Source organism: Mycteria americana, chromosome 10 (assembly GCF_035582795.1).
Source record: "Mycteria americana isolate JAX WOST 10 ecotype Jacksonville Zoo and Gardens chromosome 10, USCA_MyAme_1.0, whole genome shotgun sequence".
Taxonomy (NCBI): domain Eukaryota; kingdom Metazoa; phylum Chordata; class Aves; order Ciconiiformes; family Ciconiidae; genus Mycteria; species Mycteria americana.
In genome coordinates, this window is record NC_134374.1 from 15,397,139 (window position 1) to 15,407,408 (window position 10,270).

The window sequence follows — 10,270 nt, forward strand, 5'->3', positions numbered from 1 at the left end:
AAGGGAGGGGACGAAGACAGGGAGACACGGGGACAGGGGGACACGGGGACAGGCGTTCCCCCCCGGCCTCGCAGCGACTCCCCAGCGGCGGGCAGATCCGGCCCCGCCCCCTGCCCGAGGTGGGCGGGGCCCTCCGCGCTTGACGGACGGGTAACTTTCCACCCCTGCCCACGTGGTGCGCCGAGCGTCCGCCCCCTCGCGGCCGATTGGGGGCGCGGCGCCGGAGGCCCCGCCTCCTTGCGGCGGTGATTGGCGGAGACGGAGCGGCGGGCACGCCCCCCGCAGCTCGGGCTGCCGCGGTCCCCCGCTCGGCGCTGCCGGGACGGGGCAGGCAGGACCGGCGTCGGTCACCGGTACTGCGCACGGTACGGCACGGCGCAGCACAGGCTCACCATGATCGTGTGTCCCCAGAGTGTGGAGCACCCGCGAGGAAGCCGGTGCCAGCGGCTGCCGGGGCAGGTAGGACCCGCCCCGCCGCCACCGGAGCCCGTACCGGAGCACCGGGCTCGGCCCTACTCGCCGCCACTGGCCCGGCCCGGCTGCGGCACCACCAGGCCAGGGCATTCCCGCCGCCCGTCGGTGGTGCGCGGGGCCGGTGGTGCCGCCCTCTTCCGATGCGGTGGCCGGCGGCCCGGTGCCGGTGCAGAGGCGCCGTCCCTGTCCCCTTTGTGCGGGATGCGGGAGGTGCCGTGCCTCCATCACTGCCAATCAAACTTGTTTTTCTCTCTCCGCCTGCACTGCCCGCGCCGCGCACGGGGGGCGCTACCGCCGCCCGCACAATGGGGCCCCGGTTACCGGCCGCCGACACTGGGCCCGGCACCGCCGTGGGGACCCCTGCTGCGGGCACTAGCACTTCCCCCCTCCCCTCGAGAACCGGGGCGGGTGGCCGGGCGAGAGGTGCCCGCCGTGGCCGCGTCCCCAGCGAGCATCACCGGCGGAGCCACCGGTACCGGCGGAGCCGCGGTCTCGCCTCGCGGAGGGATGGAGCCCCGGGGGTAGCGGGGTTCACACCTCGGAGTCTTGCCTGGCGAGGCGGGGTCCCCCGGCCCCTCTCCCGCGGCTCCCGCCGCTGCCCGGGCTTGCTCCCAGTCGCAGGGCGCAGGACCGGCTGGGCTCCTCCATCCTCCTGCCTGCTTTACATGCAAACTGCTGCCCGGCGATTGGCTGGCCAGGCAGCGCCGGGACATCGTTCCCCCGGCAGCACCTGCCCGGGCAGGGAGGGGTGAGGCTGGCGGTGAGTACGGGCTCCGGGTGCCTATTGGGGTTCAGGGGGCTCAGACACACGAAAGTCCCCCTGGGGAGGGAGGCAATGCTCCCACTGTCCAGGGCTGCGAGTGGGTGCAGGGGAGGAGGAGGAGGGTTATGGCTGGGGAGCGTGAGGATGCAATGGGAGCAATGTGAGAGACTGGGGGCGCAAGGCCGGGGGGATGTGGCTGGTGGTGCCGGCAGGAGAAACCCTGAGCTGGGCCAGTGCTGTAGGGAGCGTGCAGGAGAGCCCGGCTGGGGGACGAGGGCTCAGGTGGGGGGGCTTCCCTGCACATTTCTTCATCATCCCCTGCCTTCATCATCTGCATCCAAGGGTGCTGCCTGGGCTCCCACATGTGAGTGGGAGCTATGACTTTCTGTCTGACAAGGGTTAGTGTCTGCTGCACCCATGCCTCGGGGCGGGTGGGCTGTGGGTCCAGACCCCGCTGTTGGGTGGGAGGTGTGGCAACAGGCTGTTGGGGCGCAGCAGCTGCCCGGGCACCTTTTGCACATCCCCACCCTCTGCTCCCACCACCCTCTCAGGAGGAACTGGGGCGGTGTGGCTCAGGGCTGTGCTCGGCTGGGGCACCGGTGCAGGGCTGGGGCAGGCGCCGCTGGCCCCCCCTCGCCAAGTTGCCCATCTGTGTTTTCACCGGTGGGTGCACCCGCTGCCAGCTGTGCCATGCACCCGTGTGCTGTGGGACCTGCTCCCACGCTGTCTCCTTAGGCAGCATGTGGGGAGACCTCTGAGCCCCTCTGTGTGCTCCCAACCGTGTGGCAGGTGCCAGGACGTCACTTGCCCCTTGGCTTGCCAGGGCAGAAACCTGGGAGCAGCTCAGCTGGCTCCACAGCTTTCTCCCTGTCCCAGTGCTGGGCAGGAGGGCTCAGTGCTGGCGGTGCAGGGGCCTGGCAGTAAGGCTGATGGGCTGCTCCATTCTGGGAGGTCTTTCATCTGTCACATTTCTCCTGCTCCAGCCTTGCATTTGCCTCTAAGGCTGCAAGGAAACATCACTCCTAGTTTGCTCTTTGCTTCCGCTCACCAGGCAATGCCCTCTCCCAGGCAGAGACCAACTGGTGTTTCTTGCAGCCTGTCCTCCTGCTAGCAGTGACCCTGCCGAGCAGTGCTCTGCCCAGCTCCCCAGCCTGAGCCCAAGCCCTCTGCGGTGGCTTCTGACCTGATGGTATCCCTCTGGGAGCACCAAGCTGGGAGAGAGGATGCCAGCCCCTCACAGAGCCCGGGCTTGGCTTGGCTGGGCTGCTGCAGCGGGGGCTGCTCCGGGGAGAGCTAAGCAGAGCACGTTCCCCGCAGGTAGTGAAGATGTCCGGCAGCGACTCTGAGCGCCCCCAGTTCCTCTTCGTGAAGGTGCTGGCGAGCTGGGGGCGGCTGGAGGCGGTGACCCAGCAGATGGGCTACCACCCGCAGTACCTCGACAGCTTCCTCAAGACGCAGCACTACCTGATGCACATGGACGGCCCGCTGCCCTTTGACTGCCGGCACTACATCGCCATCATGGTGAGCCCTGCTGGGAGCTGCCAGAGGGGATGGAGGGCTCTGCTCAGCCCTGCAAGGCTCCCCCCTCTCCCTCCACCAGACAGCCTGTGCCACAGGCTTCTCTGCAGAGGCCAAAATCATAATGTTCTGGAGGTTCGGCAAGAGGTGGGCGCAGGGTCCCAGGATACCTATCCCGCCGGCGTGGTGCGGGGATGCTGACGGGCTGCTCTTGCAGGCAGCCGCCCGGCACCAGTGCCGGTACCTGGTGAACCTGCACGTGCTGCAGTTCCTGCGGGCAGGGGGTGATCCCCAGTGGCTGCGTGGCCTCGACTTCATCCCCCCCAAACTCCGCAACCTCAACGAGATCAACAAGATCCTGGCACACCGGCCATGGCTCATCACCAAGGAGCACATTGAGGTATTGTGGGGGGGCTATCAGCCAGTGGCAGGGACAGCAGCATCCCCAGGGGGTGCCGGCACCCTGCCCACCTGCCCGTGTCGCATTGCTGGTCTGCCCGTGTCCTGCAGAAGCTGCTGAAAATCAGCGAGTGGAGCTGGTCGCTGGCAGAGCTGGTGCACGCCGTCGTCCTCCTGGCACATTGCCACGCACTCGCCAGCTTTGTCTTCGGCTGTGGCTGCGAGCAGGACGAGGGGCCAGGGGGCCGAGGCTCACTGAAGCCCTTGTCGCCCGGGAACCAGTGCTTCTGCGAAGCCACCGCCGGCAACGGCTGCAGCCAGGAGCTGCTGCGCATCAACCGCAAGCGGGTGAGCCCTCGAGGGTGGGTCCATGGGCGGGACACGGGGCACAGCCGGGACCGCTGCCCTCACCCCCGAGCCTGTGTCTGTGCAGTCCCTGGACTCCTGCATGGAGCTGGATTCCCTCCGGGAATGTGTGCAGCGGATCCACGTGGAGACCGAGGGCAGGGAGGAGACGAGGCTGCTGCAGCAAGACCGAGAGGAAGGTGAGGGGCAGGGAGCGGACGTGGGTGTGCAGGATGGGAGTTCATATGGCATACCTGGATGTTGCTCCCCCATGTCTATATTTATATTTTCCATGATGTATGGTTTGGAGAGGGGCTCCTGGGATGCTGGTGGCGGGGAAGAAGGCTGTGGTGCTTCCCGAAGAGGCACAGCAAGGCCCTGCGTTCGACGCCTGCTGCAGCTGGGAACTAGGGCAGCTGAGCATCGCTCTGACCCATCTGTGGGGCTGTCCCCTCTCACAGATACTGATGGGGAAGTCACCAGTGCCGCCAATCTTGCATGCTACATGCAGGACCCTGACTTTGGATACCAGGACTTTGCCCGGCGTGACGAGGATCAGACGCAGGTATTCAGAGTCCAGGTGAGGTTCCTGCTCTCTCAGTGGGCAGCAGCCCAGGCTGCCACCTCTGCTTTTCTCTCCGCTCCTGGTGGGGAGCGGACAGTTGTGGGCATGACCACGCAGCCCGGATCTGGTGCAGCTGCTTTTGCAAAATGCCTGGACGGGGAAGCTCAGCTCTGAGAGGGGACCTGCCCCACTAGGGTTGGGGAGAGGGAGGTAACTGGTGACTGCTGTCCCCAAGGGCTGCCAATTTCTTCACATCACCCTCACAGAGGCAAGGGTCAAAATCATTCAAAAGCTGCCTGATGAGGGATGTTGTGGTTTGTGGCAGAGCCGTCCCCAGAGCAAACCTATCAAATTCTGCTGCGTTCCGAGGTCTCCAGCCTTTCTTCCTGGGAACATACCCCAGGCTCCTTTTTGCAATTGCGAAAACCTCTTGCTGTGCTCAACAGGATTACTCCTGGGAAGACCATGGTTTCTCGCTGGTCAATCGGCTCTACTCTGACATTGGGCATCTCCTGGATGAGAAGTTTCGGATGGTGGATGGTCTGCAAAGCAGTGCCATGGCCAAGCGGCAGGGCTGTGAACCCTCCGTTTTCAAGCGGGGCATCTGGAACTACATCCACTGCATGTTTGGCATTAGGTAGGGAAACCAACCTTGCGGTCCAGGGGAGAAAACTGAGCTGACCCAGGTGGGAGGAGGGTAGAGCACTTGGGCTGTCTTGCAGATGGGCTTGGAAAAGAGGCGGAGGTGAATTGCCTGCCTGGGTGTTGGGCCAGGCAGGGAAGAGATGCTCAGCTTCTCTGGCCAGGGCAGGGCGCTCTGGGGACGGGGCTTCAGTGCCTGGTGGCTGCTGCCATGTGTCCCCCTGCCCCATGGCTGTGCTGTGCCCCAGGCAAACCACGGGCGAGGTGCTCCATAGGGATATGGTGCTGGCTGTGACTCGCCCCTGTGCGTCCTGCAGGTACGATGACTACGACTACGCAGAAGTGAATCAGCTCCTGGAGCGAATGCTCAAAGTTTACATTAAAACTGTAACCTGCTACCCAGAGAAGACAAACTCAGAAATGTTTGACAGGTTCTGGAAGCAGTTCAAGCACAGTGAAAAGGTGGGACAGCCGCCCCTGGCTCTGACTGGCTGCAGTGGGGCTGGGAGCGGGCAGGGGCTGCAGACTGGGGTGCTTCAGGGGGTGTACGGGAAACCTTTGAGTCACCAAACCAGTCCAAGGCAGGTGGGAGGGGAAATAGAAACTGGCTGTTTGTAAGGAGTTGGGCTTAGCGTGGTACTGTGGCTGCCTGAACCTCTCTTGCTTCTCCCTTAGGTCCACGTGAACCTGCTCATCCTGGAAGCCCGAATGCAGGCAGAGCTGCTGTATGCATTGCAGGCCATCACCCAGTACATGATCTCCTAGACGGTGGGGAGCTGTGCTGCGGCAGGGCTGGGCAGCACCCTCTCTCCCTGGACTCATGTGTGACCCGTCATGCTGGGATGGACAGCGAGGGATTACTCAGTTTAGTTTACTTGACTATCTTGTTCCTTCCCGCCCACCCTCCCCTTGTGGGGCTCACTGAGTGGCCCCGTTATGTGCAATTACCAAACTGTGAGGCAAGTCCGTGCTGCTGAGATATCGGTGTGATGCTGGAGACTTGAACATGTCCAAGGAGGACTGCCAAAGATGCGGGGGGAGAGGGAGGCAGGAGGGGACTGGGGTCGGTTTAGAGGGATGCTCCCCCATGAGCAGAAGCTCCTTGCCTGGCCGCCGCAGGAGCCTCGGCTGCTGCAGGGAGGGCAGAGCGGACAGCTGGCATCCTCCCCTGTGCTGCAGCAGCTGCCCTGCTTGCAAGCCACCCTTCGGCACCTGGCTTCGTTGGGGTGATGCATCTTGCTTGGGAACAGCACGGGCAGCTCGCAGTTGCATTGCAATGGCCTGAGTTGCGTGGTCAGGCAGGGAGGAGAGCTCGCTCTGAGCGAAGGCCCTTCCCCAGCCCAGGACGGGAAGGGGATGTGCTTGCTGCCTACATGTCCTGCCCTTTAGGTCTATGTGCCAAACCCCTCTGGGACGGACAAGCGATGACCCAGGTGAACTCCAAACTGTGAAGCTCTTGCTGGCAGGGCCCCCTCATGCTCTGCCTTCTCTGACAGCAGAGTGAGAAGGTCTCTGACAGTGTTCAGGCTCTGGAGTTTTCTGCAGGGAACTTTGGGCAGTCCTCGGGGAGCTCGCCCCAAAGCCCCTCCTCTGCCTCCCGTCAGCGGAGGGGCAGGAGGAACAAGGGAGGCTTCCTGAGTTCACGTGGCTTGTATCTCCTTACCCCATGAGAGGGCTGAGGTCCTGTGCCCAGTCACTTGCTCCTTAACAGCATGGTGGAGGAGCCTGCGGTTGGCACAGGCGAGCTACAGGAAGCTTCTCCTTGAACCTGTGCTGGGGAGGACACCCTGGGCTGTCCCCATTTGAACAGAGGCAGCCCGTACACCAGCCTTGGCCTCTGCTTGGCGGGCAGGAGCATGCACAACTGCTCCCCCTGGTCCCAGGGCTGCTCCCTGCCTGTGCCGCAGCCCCTGGCTGGGGAGGTGCGAGGGACTCAGCACACGGTCCGGAGAGCAGCCAGTGCAAGGGGAGCCATGAGGCCACCCGTGATAAGTGGGAGCCTGAAGCAAGGGCAGCTGTCGAGTCAGCCCAGGACACGCTGTTTCAGTCGACCTGTTTACTGCGTAAATGTACAGGGAGAAAACCTTGTGTACGGAAGCTACAGAAAAAGCCTATTTTTGCTATAAATATATTATGTTTGACATGGATGCGTGCTTTATTTCTGCCAGATGTTGGGAAGGGGATCCAAACTTACATGGCTGCTTTGAAGGCAGGGCAGCGGTGCCTGGCTGACCACAGCCCTGAGGTACCTCCAGCTCCAGGAAACCCAATGTTCCCAGCCACAGCAGGATCCTGCACCAACAGCTCTGGTCCAGGGCCAGCAGCTGGTCACTGAGGCTGGACCCATCCTGTTCAGCTCAGCTATGTCCTCTTCCCATGCTCAGATGAGCAACTCCTGCAGTGTTGCATATTCAATATGAAAAGAGGGAAGGATTTCAAGGGGCTTTGGTGCTCTGGCAAGGAGGAGGGTGCTGGAGGAAAGAGCTAGCTTCTCCCCTGCCAGGTACCTGGGCACAGGTGGGCGAGGTGTGGGTGCTGCTTCTGCAGCTGAGGAAGAAGCATTTTGCTTGCACTCACAAGCAGCTCACCAGCAAGCAAGGCCAGAAACCAGGACCAGCTCTTTCCCCAGCCACGCTGCAGGTGCCCTCCCTGCTGCATGGGCTGGAGGAACCAGCGCTGGGGCTGGGCAGCCCAGCTGTTTGTACTGGGGCCAAGCTGGTGCCTGGGCAGTAAAATGCCAGGACAACTGGTGCTGGGCAGTACTGGCTGAGCCAGTACTGGTGCCAGGACAGTGGCACCAGTGCCAGGATGACTGGTGCTGGGACAGCTGCCACCAGGCTTCGCTTGACAGTACTGGGACAGGGACTGCTGTACCATCATTTAGCCCCAGTGAGGCCTGGGCACGGTCACAGATCGGGGCAGCTGGGTGTCCTGCTCACTGTCAGGCATAGCACTCTGATTAACCGTCGCAGCCTGGATGCCTGCCAGCCATTTTGCCAACCTTTCCCCCGCCCCTCCAAAAGTAGCTCTGTCCCCTTGCAGGGCTGGGACGAGCCACAGCAGCCAGTTCTCCGCAGGGCTCAGCACTCCTGAAGCAAGCAGCGCATCCGCAGCTCTGCGCAGCTTGGCGCTGGCTCCCAGCAGGCTGGGGGGGTGGGGATCTGTTCTGTGCAGGAATGGGCCAGAGTCCCCAAAGACGTCATGGAGAGCTTCAAGCCCAACTACAGCGAGAGCATCTGCTACGTGAGCGAGCTGCCCCCCAAGGACAGTTACGAGCCCCTCTGGCAAAGCAGCAACCATGCACCGTCTATGATGCCCGGGGCCCCGGCCGCCCCTTGCGAGCACAGCCCCTACAAGAACAGCTACGTGGGAGTGTGACGCGCTCCTGCACCCCTGTGCCCCGCACGCTCTGCACGCCCGCTTGCCCAAAACCTCGCCGCCCCGCGGGCCTCGCTCCCTGCTCCCACCCTGCCTCTGCCAAATGCCCGGGACCCCCAGCCCTGCTCCCTGCCACGGCCACACTGAGCCCCCCACGACACGGCGGCTGTAACTGCACTGCCGGGTGCTGGGTGCACTGCAGGGTGCTAGGTGAGCTGGATGCAGTGCACAGTGCGCTGGGTGGTGCATGGGGGTGCAGTGCGTAGCACCCTGGGTGCACTCTTTGTTGCATCGGGTGCACTGGGTGCTGCTCTGGGTGCGCTGAGGCACGCTGGGCGCACTGCACGGTGTGCCAGCACCTGCCCTGTCTTTGGGGCGTCCAGGAGGGCAGGGTGACATCCCACCACGAGCCCTGCCGCGTGCAGGATCCCTTGCGGGGTTGCCACGGCAGAGCAGAGCCGCGGGAGGGCGGAAGGGCTCCCACGCTGCCGTCCCGTGGGCTCCCGCGCTGGGCGTGTTGGAGCTGCTGGGGGCTCGCCGACCCCCCTCCCTGCTCCGAGGTGCCCGCAAGCACGCCAGGGACGTGTCCTGGCGAGGGGGCAGCCCGGGGGCCCGACCCTAGCCGATGCCAAGCCCAGCTGCGGCCGAGCAGGCCGGAGCCACCGGCCGACCGACGGGGACACCGGGGCTGAGGAGCGCCAAGGGCCAGAGGGGCCAAGCCAGCATGTCACCTCCGGCCCCGAGGGCTGCTGCCCCCGGGGCACCGGGCGAGCCCGGCTGTCCCCCCGGGGCCTCGCCGGTCCTTCGCCTGCGCCCCGGCTTTTCCGCTGCAATAAAGCTCTGCTGCGCTGGGGGATCGGCCGGGCTCGTCTCGCAGGGTCTGGGGGAAGCGCCGGCGGAGCCCCGCGCCCCGCCCACCTCTGACCTCACAAACGCCGTCCCAGCCCCACCGCCGCGGGCTCGCACCGGCAGCATGTTCCTCTGCGTCAAGCACGGGGGTGAGTCCCCTCCTGGCCATCCCACGGGTGCCTGCCCCCCGGGCACGGTGGGGGACGCGCCGTGGCCTCGCCGGGCGGCGGGCTCGGCCTCTGGGCTCTGCGGCCGCTGCCAGGGCCGCCGGCTGCCCTCAGCCACCGCCGCTCTCCCTCCAGATGACCAGAGCTTTCAGCTCCGCGCAGCCCGGGGCTAGGTCCCTGCGTGCTGCCAGCAGCAGCATCCTCACCATCCGTCATCATCCTGCGCTGCTGCGGAGAGAGAAGGGGGAAGGCAGTGACAGAACGGCTCTGGCTGGGTGTGAAGGGCTGCCTGTCCTCCGGAGGCACGGAGCAGGTTCCCTTTTGCCCCCCATCTCTCTCCATTTATGCACAAAGAGCTGGCCTTGCACGAGCCAGGGCAGCTGCCACTTGCCCTGGCTCACAGAACAAGCACTGGTCACAGCAGCAAGATGAAGGGCTCCATTGGCTAGCAACCCTGGCCAGAAACGAGCACAGCTGCTGGCAAGGCCAGGGGAGACTGCCAGCCTCAGCTCCCCGACAAGGAGAAAACATTCCCACATGATCTCAGAGCTAGAAAGCAAGAGACGAAGCAACCATCTACTCCCATTCCTGCAGAGCCAGCAAAGTTACTATCATGTCCCTAGTAGGTCTCGTAGCAGATAACTCAAGTATGAGGGATTGTGTCACTGGAGAAGCTTGTAAGGGTCTTGTTGACCAGGCACTTCAGGGCAGGTCTACACGCACACCAGTAACTACAGCTTAGCTTTTGAAAACCATGAGCTGGTCCTTCACCTTATCAATACCCCCTGCTCTTCCCCTGTGCCCAGCCAGGCTGTGAAGCTGTTGCACTCGCTGAGGCCCAGGCTTTGAGGCTTCCAGGCTTTGAGGCTTCCTGGGAAAGGCAGTGCAGGCACTACACCATTCAAGGTAAGTAGATGGATGACTCTAAGCCATGTGGCATACCATGAGTCTGGCAACTTCAACACTTGGGACCCTGCCCTGGTGCCCCCTGCACCCTTCATCTGCTTGGACTAGGATATTCCTCTCTATTGCTCTGTGGCTGGAAAGAGGAGAGCTGCCAGATCCCGGAATACCTCTCCTCTGCAGGAACCCTCCAGGATGTCCAGCACACCCACATGTGAGCCAGGCCACTGTGACCTTACCTGGAATTACTGAGGGGAGGATGCAGGC

At 63.7% G+C, this 10,270-nt stretch overlaps 1 protein-coding gene across 2 annotated transcripts; it reads left to right on the top strand.

The window, feature by feature from the left end:
- Positions 1-268: 268 nt before the first annotated feature.
- On the top strand, positions 269-6,393 carry LOC142415293 (sestrin-3-like). Of its 2 annotated transcripts, XM_075513452.1 has the most exons (10): positions 286-459; positions 2,289-2,426; positions 2,555-2,758; positions 2,973-3,155; positions 3,266-3,502; positions 3,588-3,699; positions 3,961-4,079; positions 4,511-4,701; positions 5,024-5,168; positions 5,382-6,393. In XM_075513452.1, exons 2-10 carry the CDS (start codon positions 2,424-2,426, stop codon positions 5,469-5,471), a joined length of 1,284 nt encoding a protein of 427 aa, XP_075369567.1. In that variant the 5' UTR covers positions 286-459; positions 2,289-2,423; the 3' UTR covers positions 5,472-6,393. The 2 variants fall into 2 exon arrangements, with proteins under 2 accessions (XP_075369566.1, XP_075369567.1); XM_075513451.1 differs by lacking the exon at positions 2,289-2,426 and having other exon boundaries at positions 269-459.
- The last annotated feature ends 3,877 nt before the right edge of the window (positions 6,394-10,270 follow it).

What these genes read in the sequence shown, in the direction of transcription:
- LOC142415293 (XM_075513451.1), top strand. Translation starts at nt 394, where the DNA reads ATGATCGTGTGTCCCCAGAGTGTGGAGCACCCGCGAGGAAGCCGGTGC. An exon ending in GCAGCAAGACCGAGAGGAAG is followed by an intron (nt 3,700 to 3,960) that starts GTGAGGGGCAGG and finishes CCCCTCTCACAG; the next exon opens with ATACTGATGGGGAAGTCACC. An exon ending in CGCAGGTATTCAGAGTCCAG is followed by an intron (nt 4,080 to 4,510) that starts GTGAGGTTCCTG and finishes TGTGCTCAACAG; the next exon opens with GATTACTCCTGGGAAGACCA.